At 45.3% G+C, this 12,452-nt stretch overlaps 1 protein-coding gene across 4 annotated transcripts in view; it reads left to right on the forward strand.

Moving 5' to 3' along the window:
* The first annotated feature begins 538 nt into the window (after positions 1–538).
* The window catches only part of LOC118380885 (putative cytochrome P450 120), a 345,267-nt gene continuing 333,353 nt past the window's right edge, over positions 539–12,452 (forward strand). The window contains exons 1-8 of one of the 4 annotated variants that reach the window (XM_052458177.1): positions 539–669; positions 1,672–1,749; positions 2,057–2,141; positions 2,252–2,287; positions 3,396–3,535; positions 7,226–7,349; positions 7,461–7,605; positions 7,761–7,871. In XM_052458177.1, the coding sequence (XP_052314137.1) occupies positions 1,710–1,749; positions 2,057–2,141; positions 2,252–2,287; positions 3,396–3,535; positions 7,226–7,349; positions 7,461–7,605; positions 7,761–7,871 (681 nt within the window). In that variant the 5' untranslated portion in view covers positions 539–669; positions 1,672–1,709. Of the gene's footprint in view, positions 1,119–1,671; positions 1,750–2,056; positions 2,142–2,251; positions 2,288–3,395; positions 3,536–7,225; positions 7,350–7,460; positions 7,606–7,760; positions 7,872–12,452 lie in introns of all 4 variants that reach the window. The other 3 variants (XM_052458176.1, XM_052458178.1, XR_008060959.1) reach the window with 3 other exon arrangements.

The raw sequence follows: 12,452 nt of genomic DNA on the forward strand, positions 1-12,452 counted from the left end.
TTGCCTTTTAGCTGATCCCTTCATCACCAGATTCCACAGTACCCAACTCTGTTTTGACCCACCCTGAAACCACAATTCACATCTCTTCCCCCCATTCATTTAACGTGGATCGCCTGCTCCCTCTGACCAGCAGAAACACAAACAATTATCACAAGACCACTTCTGGTTGCCCTCGCCGATTCCACAGCGCCCAACTCTGTTCATCCTGACCCTTGGTGCAAGTAGGTATTTGGGTGTGTGAGTCTTGACGTCAGAAGAGTTACAGGACGTGTTAAGTGCTGGTGTCCCATCCTTTCAGACTGTTGGCCTGAGGTAGGATTAAATATATTTAAATAATGGAATAGGGTGTTATTTTCTTTTCTTGTTTCTTTTTTGTGAGTGTAGTGTTAGATGGTAGTGTATTTGTTTATTTAAATAAATAAATAAATCTATCAAAGGATGAGGGATTTATACTCCAGTCTAGTAGGTGGCGGTATTGCAACATTCATTGCCAACCGCAGTTAAACCTCATCGAAGAAGAAGACAAACGTGTGCCAATCTGCTACAGGAGCCTCGAACTGCAGGCACTGCGCCTGATGAAGTGGTGGGGGTGGGACTAACTGAAGTCCATCCAGGAAGCGTTTTGCTGTATACTTTCAGTTGCCATCGAGATATCACGACGAGAAAGCAGTAATGTGATAGTTCTGTGAAATACAATATGTCAGTTTTTAGAAAAAACTAAACACATTTCGTAACTTTAATCCAGAGTTTTTTTCGGAGTTTGTTTTCATGGCATAGTTAGACAAATAGCCATGTGTATCGTCAACCTTGTTGCAGAATGGGTCAATAGTATATGCAGAATAGATGCAGAATAAGCGTTGTTTTGGACCATCTGTTGTCAAATCCAACAACTGTGTGGTTTAATTTACCACTGAACTCATTTTAAATAATGTCGAAACTAGTGGGCACTGCGGGGGTCTCTGTGTTGGGCGACAAATCTTTGGAGTTTTACCGAGATCCAGTGGCTTTTTGTGAACAACGTATTGAAAAGCATGGGACACGGATATTTCAATCAAGAATTCTGAACAAACCAACTTCCTTCGTCTGTTCGGTGGAAGGGATGAAGGAATTACTTTGCGGTATAGCCACGTATTCGTGTGTATGTGCGTGTGTGTCACAATAACCTGATAAGTTCAACGTTAACAAGTTTTGACTAATAGGCCAACATTTTATACATTCATAGTTTTTGCTTTTTGGTCCACATATCAATTTAGAGTCTATTTAAATTTTTAACGCATTAGTGGGAAGTGATGTGATTACATCAATGATGGGCTCCCGAGTGGCGCACTGCATCTCAGTGCGAGAGGCGTCACCCTGGTTCGAATCCAGGCTGTATCACAGCTGGCCGTGATTGGGAGTCCCATAGGGCAGGGCGCAATCAGCCCAGCGTCGTCAGGGTTTGGCCGGTGTCAGCCGTCATTTTAAATAATAATTTGTTCTTAACTGATTTGCCTGGTTAAATTAAAATGCATTTAAAAAGAATATATGATTTGTCCATTGATTAGACAGGCTTGGTAACTGACCATGTCAAGAGATGGACCTGTGACTTTGCCTAGGGGGTAGGGGTGAGAATTGTGTGTTTCCCCATTGAAAGAGGACATTGCAACTTATGTGATCATGACTGTATTTCAGAGAAGTCATCTGTGTTCCTGAAAGACCCCACTGATGTAATGCACAACATGTATGGAGACAACATAGTGACTGCTAATGGTGAGTTGATGTCCCAAAGGTCCATAGGGTGCAACTTGCATGCAATTTGCTTATAAGGGTATAGGGGTTGTATTAGAGAGCCTACACCTCCTCTGGCCTTTACAAAAACATATTTGATTGTACATGTTCACAGGGTAAAACTGCTTTAGGCCTTCACACTATTTGCTTGTTTTATTAATTTATCCAAAGTTGAAAAACATACAAACAGAATATTCGTTATTTAGACCAATAGATGGAGTCATTGCACATTTTTTCTTTATTTCTGCTATGAGCAACTCCATAATGTTATTCTATATGGTTCATCCAGGCGAGGAAGCCTGCTTGCTGCGTCTGTCTCTCACCAACCTTTTCACAGGAAAGTGTCTGGCCTCAGGCTCTGACCTCATTAACAGGTAAAGACTCGTTTCATTTATTGAGTATTACAGGGTGACCAAATGTCATTATAAATATACCTTCATTAAGGATAACAATGCTTGTTTCTCTGTTTTTCTTTCATGCACAGTGTTTCTGAACAGTGCTTGAAGAACCTTTCTGCAACGTAAGAACCCTTGAAATCCTCACTTCATGCACTTCTGTCTTACTCAACATACACTAGCAGAACCATACCATAAATGTTTCACCTACACTGCCTTCAGAAAGCATTCATAACCCTTGACTTATTCCACATTATGTTGTTACAGCCTGAATTCAAAATGTTTAAAAAAATTAAGAATTTTCTCCTACAGTATCTACACACAATACCCCATAATGACAAAGTGAAAACATGTTTTTAGACATTTTTGCACATTTATTTAAGATGAATACAGACATTTCTCATTCACACCCTTGAGTCAAGACATGTTAGAATCACCTTTGGCAGCTATTACAGCTGTGATTCTTTCTGGGTGAGTCTCTAAGAACTTTTCACACCTGGATTGTATAATATTTGCACAAAATTCTTCAAGTTCTGTCAAGTTGGTTGTTGATCATTGCTAGACCGCCATTTTCAAGTCTTGCCATAGATTTTCAAGCTGATTTAAGTCAAAACTGTAACTAAGCCACTCAGGAACATTTCATGTCATCTTGGTAAGCAATTCCAGTGTATATTTGGCCTTGTGTTTGATGTTATTGTCATGCTGAAAGGTGAATTTGTCTGCTGGAAAACAGACTGAACAAGGTTTTCCTGTAGGATTTTGCCCATGCTTAGGTCTATTCTGTTTCTTTTTATCCACTCCAAAAAATCCATAGTCCTTGCCGATGACAAGCATACCCATAACATGATGCAGCCACCACCATGATTGAAAACAGTGGGGGCTGGTGTGAGGAGCCATTACAACAGGATCAGTGTAATGGCTGGAATGGAATTAATGGAATGGAGTCACACGTGGTTTCCATATGTTTGTGTTTGATACCATTCAATTTATTCCATTCAAGCCATTACAATTAGCTCGTCCTTCTATAACTCTTCCCACCAGCCTCCACTGATTGAAAATATGAAGCATTGTATTCAGTGATGTGTTGTGTTGAAATGTTTCCTTATTTAAAAAAATATATATTTATCATTTTTTAATTATTTATCAGGGGGTGATTCAGCACCCCTATTCTACTTTCTGAAGGCACTGTATTTCCATGTATGTTCACTTCTCTGATTACCACTTCTTGTGTAGTGGGGAGCCTGTGTCGGTGTACCCTCTGTTTAAACGACTGGGAACAGAACTGGTGTTGGGGCTGTTCCTGAATGTGAACCCAGATGAGACACCAGAGCTTTTCCAGGAAATTACAGCACTCTGTACCCTACACTGGCATGGTGAGTTTACATGCTCTGTACCCTACACTGGCATGGTGAGATTACATGCTCTGTACCCTACACTGGCATGGTGAGTTTACATGCTCTGTACCCTACACTGGCATGGTGAGATTACATGCTCTGTACCCTACACTGGCATGGTGAGTTTACATGCTCTGTACCCTACACTGGCATGGTGAGATTACATGCTCTGTACCCTACACTGGCATGGTGAGACTACATGCTCTGTACCCTACACTGGCATGGTGAGTTTACATGCTCTGTACCCTACACTGGCATGGTGAGACGACATGCTCTGTACCCTACACTGGCATGGGGAGATTACATGCTCTGGACCCTGAACTGGCATGGTGAGACTACATGCTCTGTACCTGGCATGGTGAGACTACATGCTCTGTACCCTACACTGGCATGGTGAGACTACATGCTCTGTACCCTACACTGGCATGGTGAGACGACATGCTCTGTACCCTACACTGGCATGGTGAGACTACATGCTCTGTACCCTACACTGGCATGGTGAGATTACATGCTCTGTACCCTACACTGGCATGGTGAGACTACATGCTCTGTACCCTACACTGGCATGGTGAGACGACATGCTCTGTACCCTACACTGGCATGGTGAGACTACATGCTCTGTACCCTACACTGGCATGGTGAGACTACATGCTCTGTACCCTACACTGGCATGGTGAGACTACATGCTCTGTACCCTACACTGGCATGGTGAGACTACATGCTCTGTACCCTACACTGGCATGGTGAGTTTATATGCTCTGTACCCTACACTGGCATGGTGAGTTTATATGCTCTGTACCCTACACTGGCATGGTGAGACGACATGCTCTGTACCCTACACTGGCATGGTGAGACGACATGCTCTGTACCCTACACTGGCATGGGGAGATTACATGCTCTGTACCCTGAACTGGCATGGTGAGACTACATACTCTGTACCTGGCATGGTGAGACTACATGCTCTGTACCCTACACTGGCATGGTGAGACTACATGCTCTGTACCCTACACTGGCATGGTGAGATTACATGCTCTGTACCCTACACTGGCATGGTGAGACTACATGCTCTGTACCCTACACTGGCATGGTGAGACTACATACTCTGTACCTGGCATGGTGAGACTACATGCTCTGTACCCTACACTGGCATGGTGAGACTACATGCTCTGTACCCTACACTGGCATGGTGAGACTACATGCTCTGTACCCTACACTGGCACGGTGAGTTTATATGCTCTGTACCCTACACTGGCACGGTGAGACTACAGGCTCGGTACCCTACACTGGCACGGTGAGATTACAGGCTCGGTACCCTACACTGGCACGGTGAGATTACAGGCTCTGTACCCTACACTGGCACGGTGAGTTTATATGCTCTGTACCCTACACTGGCACGGTGAGACTACAGGCTCGGTACCCTACACTGGCACGGTGAGATTACAGGCTCTGTACCCTACACTGGCACGGTGAGATTACAGGCTCGGTACCCGACACTGGCACGGTGAGATTACAGGCTCGGTACCCTACACTGGCACGGTGAGATTACAGGCTCGGTACCCTACACTGGCACGGTGAGATTACAGTCTCGGTACCCTACACTGGCACGGTGAGACGACAGGCTCGGTACCCTACACTGGCACGGTGAGACTACAGGCTCGGTACCCTACACTGGCACGGTGAGACTACAGGCTCGGTACCCTACACTGGCACGGTGAGACTACATGCTCTGTACCCTACACTGGCATGGTGAGACTACATGCTCTGTACCCTACACTGGCATGGTGAGACTACATGCTCTGTACCCTACACTGGCATGGTGAGACTACATGCTCTGTTCCCTACACTGGCATGGTGAGACTACATTCTCTGTACCCTACACTGGCATAGTGAGACTACATGCTCTGTACCCTACACTGGCATGGTGAGACTACATGCTCTGTACCCTACACTGGCATGGTGAGTTTATATGCTCTGTACCCTACACTGTCATGGTGAGTTTATATGCTCTGTACCCTACACTGACATGGTGAGACTACATGCTCTGTACCCTACACTGGCATGGTGAGACTACATGCTCTGTACCCTACACTGGCATGGTGAGACTACATGCTCTGTACCCTACACTGGCATGGTGAGACTACATGCTCTGTACCCTACACTGGCATGGTGAGACTACATGCTCTGTACCCTACACTGGCATGGTGAGACTACATGCTTGGTACCCTACACTGGCACAGTGAGATTACAGGCTCGGTACCCTACACTGGCACAGTGAGATTACATGCTCGGTACCCTACACTGGCATGGTGAGTTTACATGCTCGGTACCCTACACTGGCATGGTGAGTTTACAGGCTCGGTACCCTACACTGGCACGGTGAGTTTACATGCTCGGTACCCTACACTGGCATGGTGAGATTACATGCTCGGTACCCTACACTGGCATGGTGAGATTACATGCTCGGTACCCTACACTGGCACGGTGAGATTACATGCTCGGTACCCTACACTGGCACGGTGAGTTTACAGGCTCGGTACCCTATACTGGCACGGTGATATTACATGCTCGGTACCCTACACTGGCACGGTGAGATTACAGGCTCGGTACCCTACACTGGCGTGGTGAGTTTACATGCTCGGTACCCTATACTGGCACGGTGAGATTACAGGCTCGGTACCCTACACTGGCACGGTGAGTTTACAGGCTTGGTACCCTATACTGGCACGGTGAGATTACATGCTCGATACCCTATACTGGCATGGTGAGTTTACAGGCTCGGTACCCTATACTGGCACGGTGAGATTACATGCTCGGTACCCTATACTGGCATGGTGAGTTTACAGGCTCGGTACCCTATACTGGCACGGTGAGATTACAGGCTCGGTACCCTACACTGGCACGGTGAGATTACAGGCTCGGTACCCTATACTGGCACGGTGAGATTACAGGCTCGGTACCCTATACTGGCACGGTGAGTTTACAGGCTCGGTACCCTACACTGGCATGGTGAGTTTACAGGCTCGGTACCCTACACTGGCATGGTGAGTTTACAGGCTCGGTACCCTACACTGGCATGGTGAGTTTACAGGCTTGGTACCCTACACTGGCACGGTGAGATCAGTCTCTGCCACCTGTAGGTTTTCCCCTCTTACAATGGAAGGCATGCTGTCCACACTGGGCCTCAATGAACAATCACAACTACAATTTCAGCATACCAGCAATTGAAGAAACACTTTAGTCTCACTTTCTTTCAAAGAACTTACTGCCCCCTGAAGGTGGTGAATATATGTATAGCCAGATAGATGTCTGACAAAACAGACTGCTCTGCATTAAAGGAGACCTGTTTTCAAAGGGAGTGGAATAGACACACAGATCTGTGCATTAGCTGAGCGACAGTGGTAATTAGATCTCAACACCTTCATTGACAACACTTCCTCAGGCATCTCGGGGGAAACCTAGTAGGTGTCAATAACTATTACATTAACACAGCATGTTAATGTGGTAATTGTGTGGCCAATATACTTTTCAAAAGGGGATATTAGGCTAATCAAACTGTAGTGGTTTCTTTTCTATAGGTAGACATAGGCCCCTTTTCAGGTTGATGTAAACATAGAGATAGAAACATATATTTTGTCAGAATGTGACCTTTGACCTGTACTTCCCCTACAGGGATCATCTCAACTCCAATCAGTGTGAAGGTTCCTCTGTGGTCCTCTGGCTTTTGCACAGCGCTGGAGGCTAAAGACAAGCTCATGGACATCATTAAAGACAAGCTGGAGTGTCAGAGACAGGGGTGAGTCCATAAATATGTTGTCATAAACACACAACCTTGTGGTCACATTGTCACTTTCTCTTATTAATGCTTTCTCATTTAGTATCTCTTTCTCTCTCTATCGCTCTGTAGGTTTGTAGGTTATCTCCGTGATCTACCTCTCCCTGATGCCAGTTGTGCCTCCCAGCACCTGCTGTTGTTCATCTCTGCTCTGATCCCCAAAGCCCTGGCATCCTTACTCACCTCCTTCACCCTGGTTCTGAGTGGCGCAGGCAAGGTGAGACGGCCCGGTTCTCTTACTAAACCTTCAGAGCACGGGAACGTACTTTAAATCATGTTGACCTTACATTGTAGTAACAACTACACAGCTTTGGATTAGTGTAGTACTGCGGCAATCCTGTACGAACACTAACGCTTAATTTTTTTTGTCAGAAGGAAATTAGGAATCGTGCGAGGGCAGACCCGGATTACCTTTACTACGTCCTCCTGGAAGTACAGAGACTTTGGCCTCCGTTCATTGGTGGAAGGAGAATAGCCAATCAAGTGAGTCCACTACATTGCTTGTTATCAATAACATTTGATCTGATATCTTCCCTCTCTCTGTCCATTCATGATCTGAGCTCAAGGGGGAGTAGCATGCCCACAAAAAGATCTCTAAATAAGTCTGCTTGTAAAGGGAACATCATGTATTTTCCTAGACTTATGATAGCCAACTGTGATCTCCCTGAGGCACGCAGTGACAATTAACTTCTTTCTAAGTTGTTTAAAATGATGTATGTTCACATGTTCCCCAGTTGATATCCTCTATCTTTCTGAAGTATTGCATGCGGCAGCGTGGCCTAGTGGTTAGAGCGTTGGACTAGTAACTGGAAGGTTGTGAGTTCAAACCCCCGAGCTGACAAGGTACAAATCTGTCGTTCTGCCCCTGAACAGGCAGTTAACCCACTGTTCCCAGGCCGTCATTGAAAATAAGAATAACTGACTTGCCTGGTTAAATAAAGGTAAAAAAAATAAATCTATTTTTTTTTTTTTAAATTAGCAGCCCAAGCATGAGACTGTTCATCTCATTGTATTCTATGTCTGATAACAGGAAGGCTATTAATTAAAACAGGCCTCCTACATCCAAGTCAATGTTTATGATGCAGAAATGAATGCATTGTGTGACTAAAAATAAGCTATTGAATATTGTATAATGGTTGTTTTTAGTAATTGAGCTGTCAGCCAGTAGATTATTGGCTTACTGTGATTGTCATCTCTTCATTGTTCACTGGCTGGCTTTGTAATGAAAATGGTCCAGTTGATGACGTCCATCTTGGAATAGTGTGACCTCATGCCTCTTCACCCAACAACAACAGCCCATGAGGGGAATTGATTGGGCTCAAATTGATTGACCCTCTTACCCAAGGGCTGTGTTTGCTTTATGAGTGGAAAAAGTAATAGCATTTGCAATGGCTTAAATTGTTTACTAGCTAGTATGTTGTGTAATTTCTTTTTCACCTTTTTTTAACAATGAGTGAGTATAGTTAGCATAATCTTTGAACTTTTATTTTTTATTAGGAAAATTCTTCAATTGGTCTGATGTAGAGATATCTCCCTGTGTGAGTCCTGGCCTGGAGAGGTTGTTAATAATAAGTGACTTTGGACTTCAACCAGCCGGTGAGGTGTTGACACAACTAGGAGCAGAAAAAAACAAGTATTGAGATTAATCAGGCCCAAACAGGTGGTTATAGATGCATATTTAATCAAAATAGTTCATGAATATGAATCTGTTGTGCAGAGTGAACTGTCAGGGTGACAGAGTGTTGAGGATGATAGAGAGGGATAGGGGAGGAGGGAGGGAGGGAAGGAGAAGGAGGAAGGGAGATGCGGGGAGGAGAGGAGCCCTGAGTTTCTGGTCGTCTTGCCTCAGAGCCCAGCTCCCAGTAGACCTAGCAGCCACAGGGAAATACAGCTGGGCCTCTTCTGCCTTTGGGCCATAGCAACACAAACAGAAAGTCTCTAACACACATTTTCAGATCAGAATATTTTTAGTCGTGAATTAATTAACATTGCCAAACACTCTGTACTGCACATTTAATTTTCTCCAGGGTTGTCGGGAAAAGGAACATTTTGTGACTCACCCTCCTCCCACTCCATCGATGGTAGTCAGTGAACTGTGGTTATGCCCACAGTCTCACATGTAGATTGGGATGTTTGGCTGCTGTTTGCCTGTGAGTGTTAACGTCACTGTGGTAACAGAAAGGTGTGTAAATGGATGTTACATATTCTAGATGGAGGTGGAAGGAGGGGGGAGGCACCATGTGTGTGTAACAGTATAGCTTCCGTCCGTACCCGGGCTCGAACCAGGGAGAGCAAGTGAGAGGGACCCTCTGCACACACAGACAACTGACACCCACGAAGCATTGTTACCCATCACGCCACAAAAGCCACTGCGAAGAAAGGGGAACAACTACTTCAGGTCTCAGAGCGAGTGACATCACCGATTGAAACGCTATTAGCGCACACCACCGCTAACTAGCTAGCCATTTCACATCGGTTACACTCACCCCCCTTTTGACCTCCTCCTTTTTTTACGCAGTAACCTGTGATCCGGGTCAACAGCATCAATGTAACAATATTGCTTCCGTCCCCTCGCCCGACCCGGGCTCGAACCAGGGACCCTTTGCACACATCAACAACAGTCACCAACAAAGCATCGTTACCCATCACTAGACAAACGTCGCGGCCCTTGCGGAGCAAGGGGAACAACTACTTCAGGTCTCAGAGCGAGTGACGTCACCGATTGAAACGATATTAGCGCGCACCACCGCTAACTAGCTAGCTATTTCACATCAGTTACATGTGCATCCCAAATGGAACCCTATTTTTACCAGAGCCCTAGTAGTGACAAATAGGATGCCATTTGGGACACTTTCCTTGTCATGTGCTCTCACGGCTCCCCCTCCTTCCCTCCCTTCCTTTCTCCCTCCCTCTATCCCGGCTGGTTGGATGAATAATGGATACCCACACGCCCAGGTTATGATGGGTAATTGATTGAGGCGGTAAACACTGATGTTACAGTGTTGGAGTTGGGTGGCGGAGCGGAGGGGGAGCGAGGGAGGGAGGGTGATTGTCATGGGTGGAGGGGGGTTCCTCACGCCCTCCCATCACCTGAGGTAAAAGCAGCTCCTCCACAAATGAGAGAGAGCGAGAGAGAGAGAAGGGAAGGGGGCTGGACCATTTTTTTTGTTTGATGGGCTGGTCGAAATTAACACACACACAAATATATATTTTTAGAAATAAAACTATTTAAAAAGGGCCTGTTAAGATGTTTTTTTATATATATATTTGTGCAATTTCGCAGTTATAATAATCTATAATGAGCCTTTGGCTGATCAGTGGGTAATGGCCTGCCCCCCTACCAAGATGTGCCGGCCTGGTTTTCTGATAGGCTGAGCTGAGGTTATGCAAACTCAAGTTCAAAGTCAAACACGGCATCAGCAAAGTGACCTGCTCCAACTCTTGTCATCAGTTAGACAGCCAAGTTCATGGGTCGTAAAATACAGAAAAGGTTGAGGTAGATACTGTATGTACATATCACAGGAGGAGGCTGAGGCAAGAATGGCTAGTAACAGTGACTAAGGTTCAGGGCAGGGTATGGCTAGTGATGACTGTCTATTGACACAAACGTGTGTCAATCAAATTTACATCATAATATTTTTTTGCTCGGACTGTGTCTCAACCCCACTGCAACTGACTGTGTCTACATTCAGCATCTGCGGTGGAAAGTGGCAGAGCTACAGCTCTGTTTGTCAGACCAGGAGACATCCCGAAAATCGGTCTTCTCACAAAAACGTCTGTGGTGTCTGAAAGTTTTGGCTTACTAACTAATATGACCACTCTATGGAAAGATGAGACTCTCACGAACATGACAGGGATATGAACTTGAATATTTCCATAAACACTCCAGCTAACTGGTCTGCACATGCTCTGAGGACACGGCTTGGGATGCTGTCTAGGCGGACAGCTTTCTGAGAGTTAACACGCTTAAATGACTTACGTCGGCAACGGAGGCGTCAGTGGCTGGCTGGCTTTCCCTGTTTAATCCTTAATTCTCTGGTGTCCTTGGCGTCGAATTGCGGTCCTTGTAGCCATCCCGGAAGGGAGAGTAGCAAAGATCAAGAGTTTGTGATGCACGTGTAGCACCGGTGATGTGTTGATAGAATTTGGTTTTCCTCAGATTTCCTTAATTAAAGTCCCCAGCTACAAAAAAATGTGGCCTCAAGATATGCGGTTTCCAGTTTGCACATTCCAGTGCACAGTCCAGTGTAGTTCCATGAGAGCCGTCGTGGTGTCTGCTTGGGGGGAACGTACACGGCAGTGATGATGAGCGAAGAAAATTATCCCGGGAGGTAATTTTACCGCTCCATTGGCCAATGTGCAATCACTGGAGAATATACTGGATGATCTCAGTTCGAGACTATCCTACCAACGGGACATTAAAAACTGTAATATCTTATGTTTCACCAAGTCGTGGCTGAACAACGACACAGATAATATACAGTTGGCTGGGTTTTCTGTGCATTGGCAGGACAGAACAGCTATGTCTGGTAAGACGAGGGGTGGGAGTGTGTGTCTAATTGTCAATAACAGCTGGTTTGTGATGTCTAATATTGAGGAAGTCTGTGGTACCTCATGATAAGCTGTAGACCACACTATCTACCAAGTGAGTCTATATTTTTCGTAGCCATCTATTTACCACCACAAACCGATGCTGGCACTAAGACCACCCTCAACGAGCTGTATGAGGCCATAAGCAAAAAATACTATTATCATTCAGAAACGCCGCTCCTAGTGGTCGGTGACTTTAATGCAGCCAAACTTATAACTGTTTTACCTCATTTCTACCAGCATGTCACATATGCAACTAGAGGAGAAAAAAACTAGACCTGCTTTACTCCAGACACATACAAAGCTCTCCCTCGCCCTCCATTTGGCAAATCTGACCATAATTCTCTTCTCCTGATTCCTGCTTACAAGCAAAAACTAAAGCAGGACGTACCAATGACTCACTCAATACAGAAGTGGTCTGATGACGCGGATGCTACGCTACAGTTTTGCTAACACAGACTGGAATATGTTCCG

The sequence above is a fragment of the Oncorhynchus keta genome, chromosome 12 (assembly GCF_023373465.1).
Source record: "Oncorhynchus keta strain PuntledgeMale-10-30-2019 chromosome 12, Oket_V2, whole genome shotgun sequence".
Lineage (NCBI taxonomy): Eukaryota > Metazoa > Chordata > Actinopteri > Salmoniformes > Salmonidae > Oncorhynchus > Oncorhynchus keta.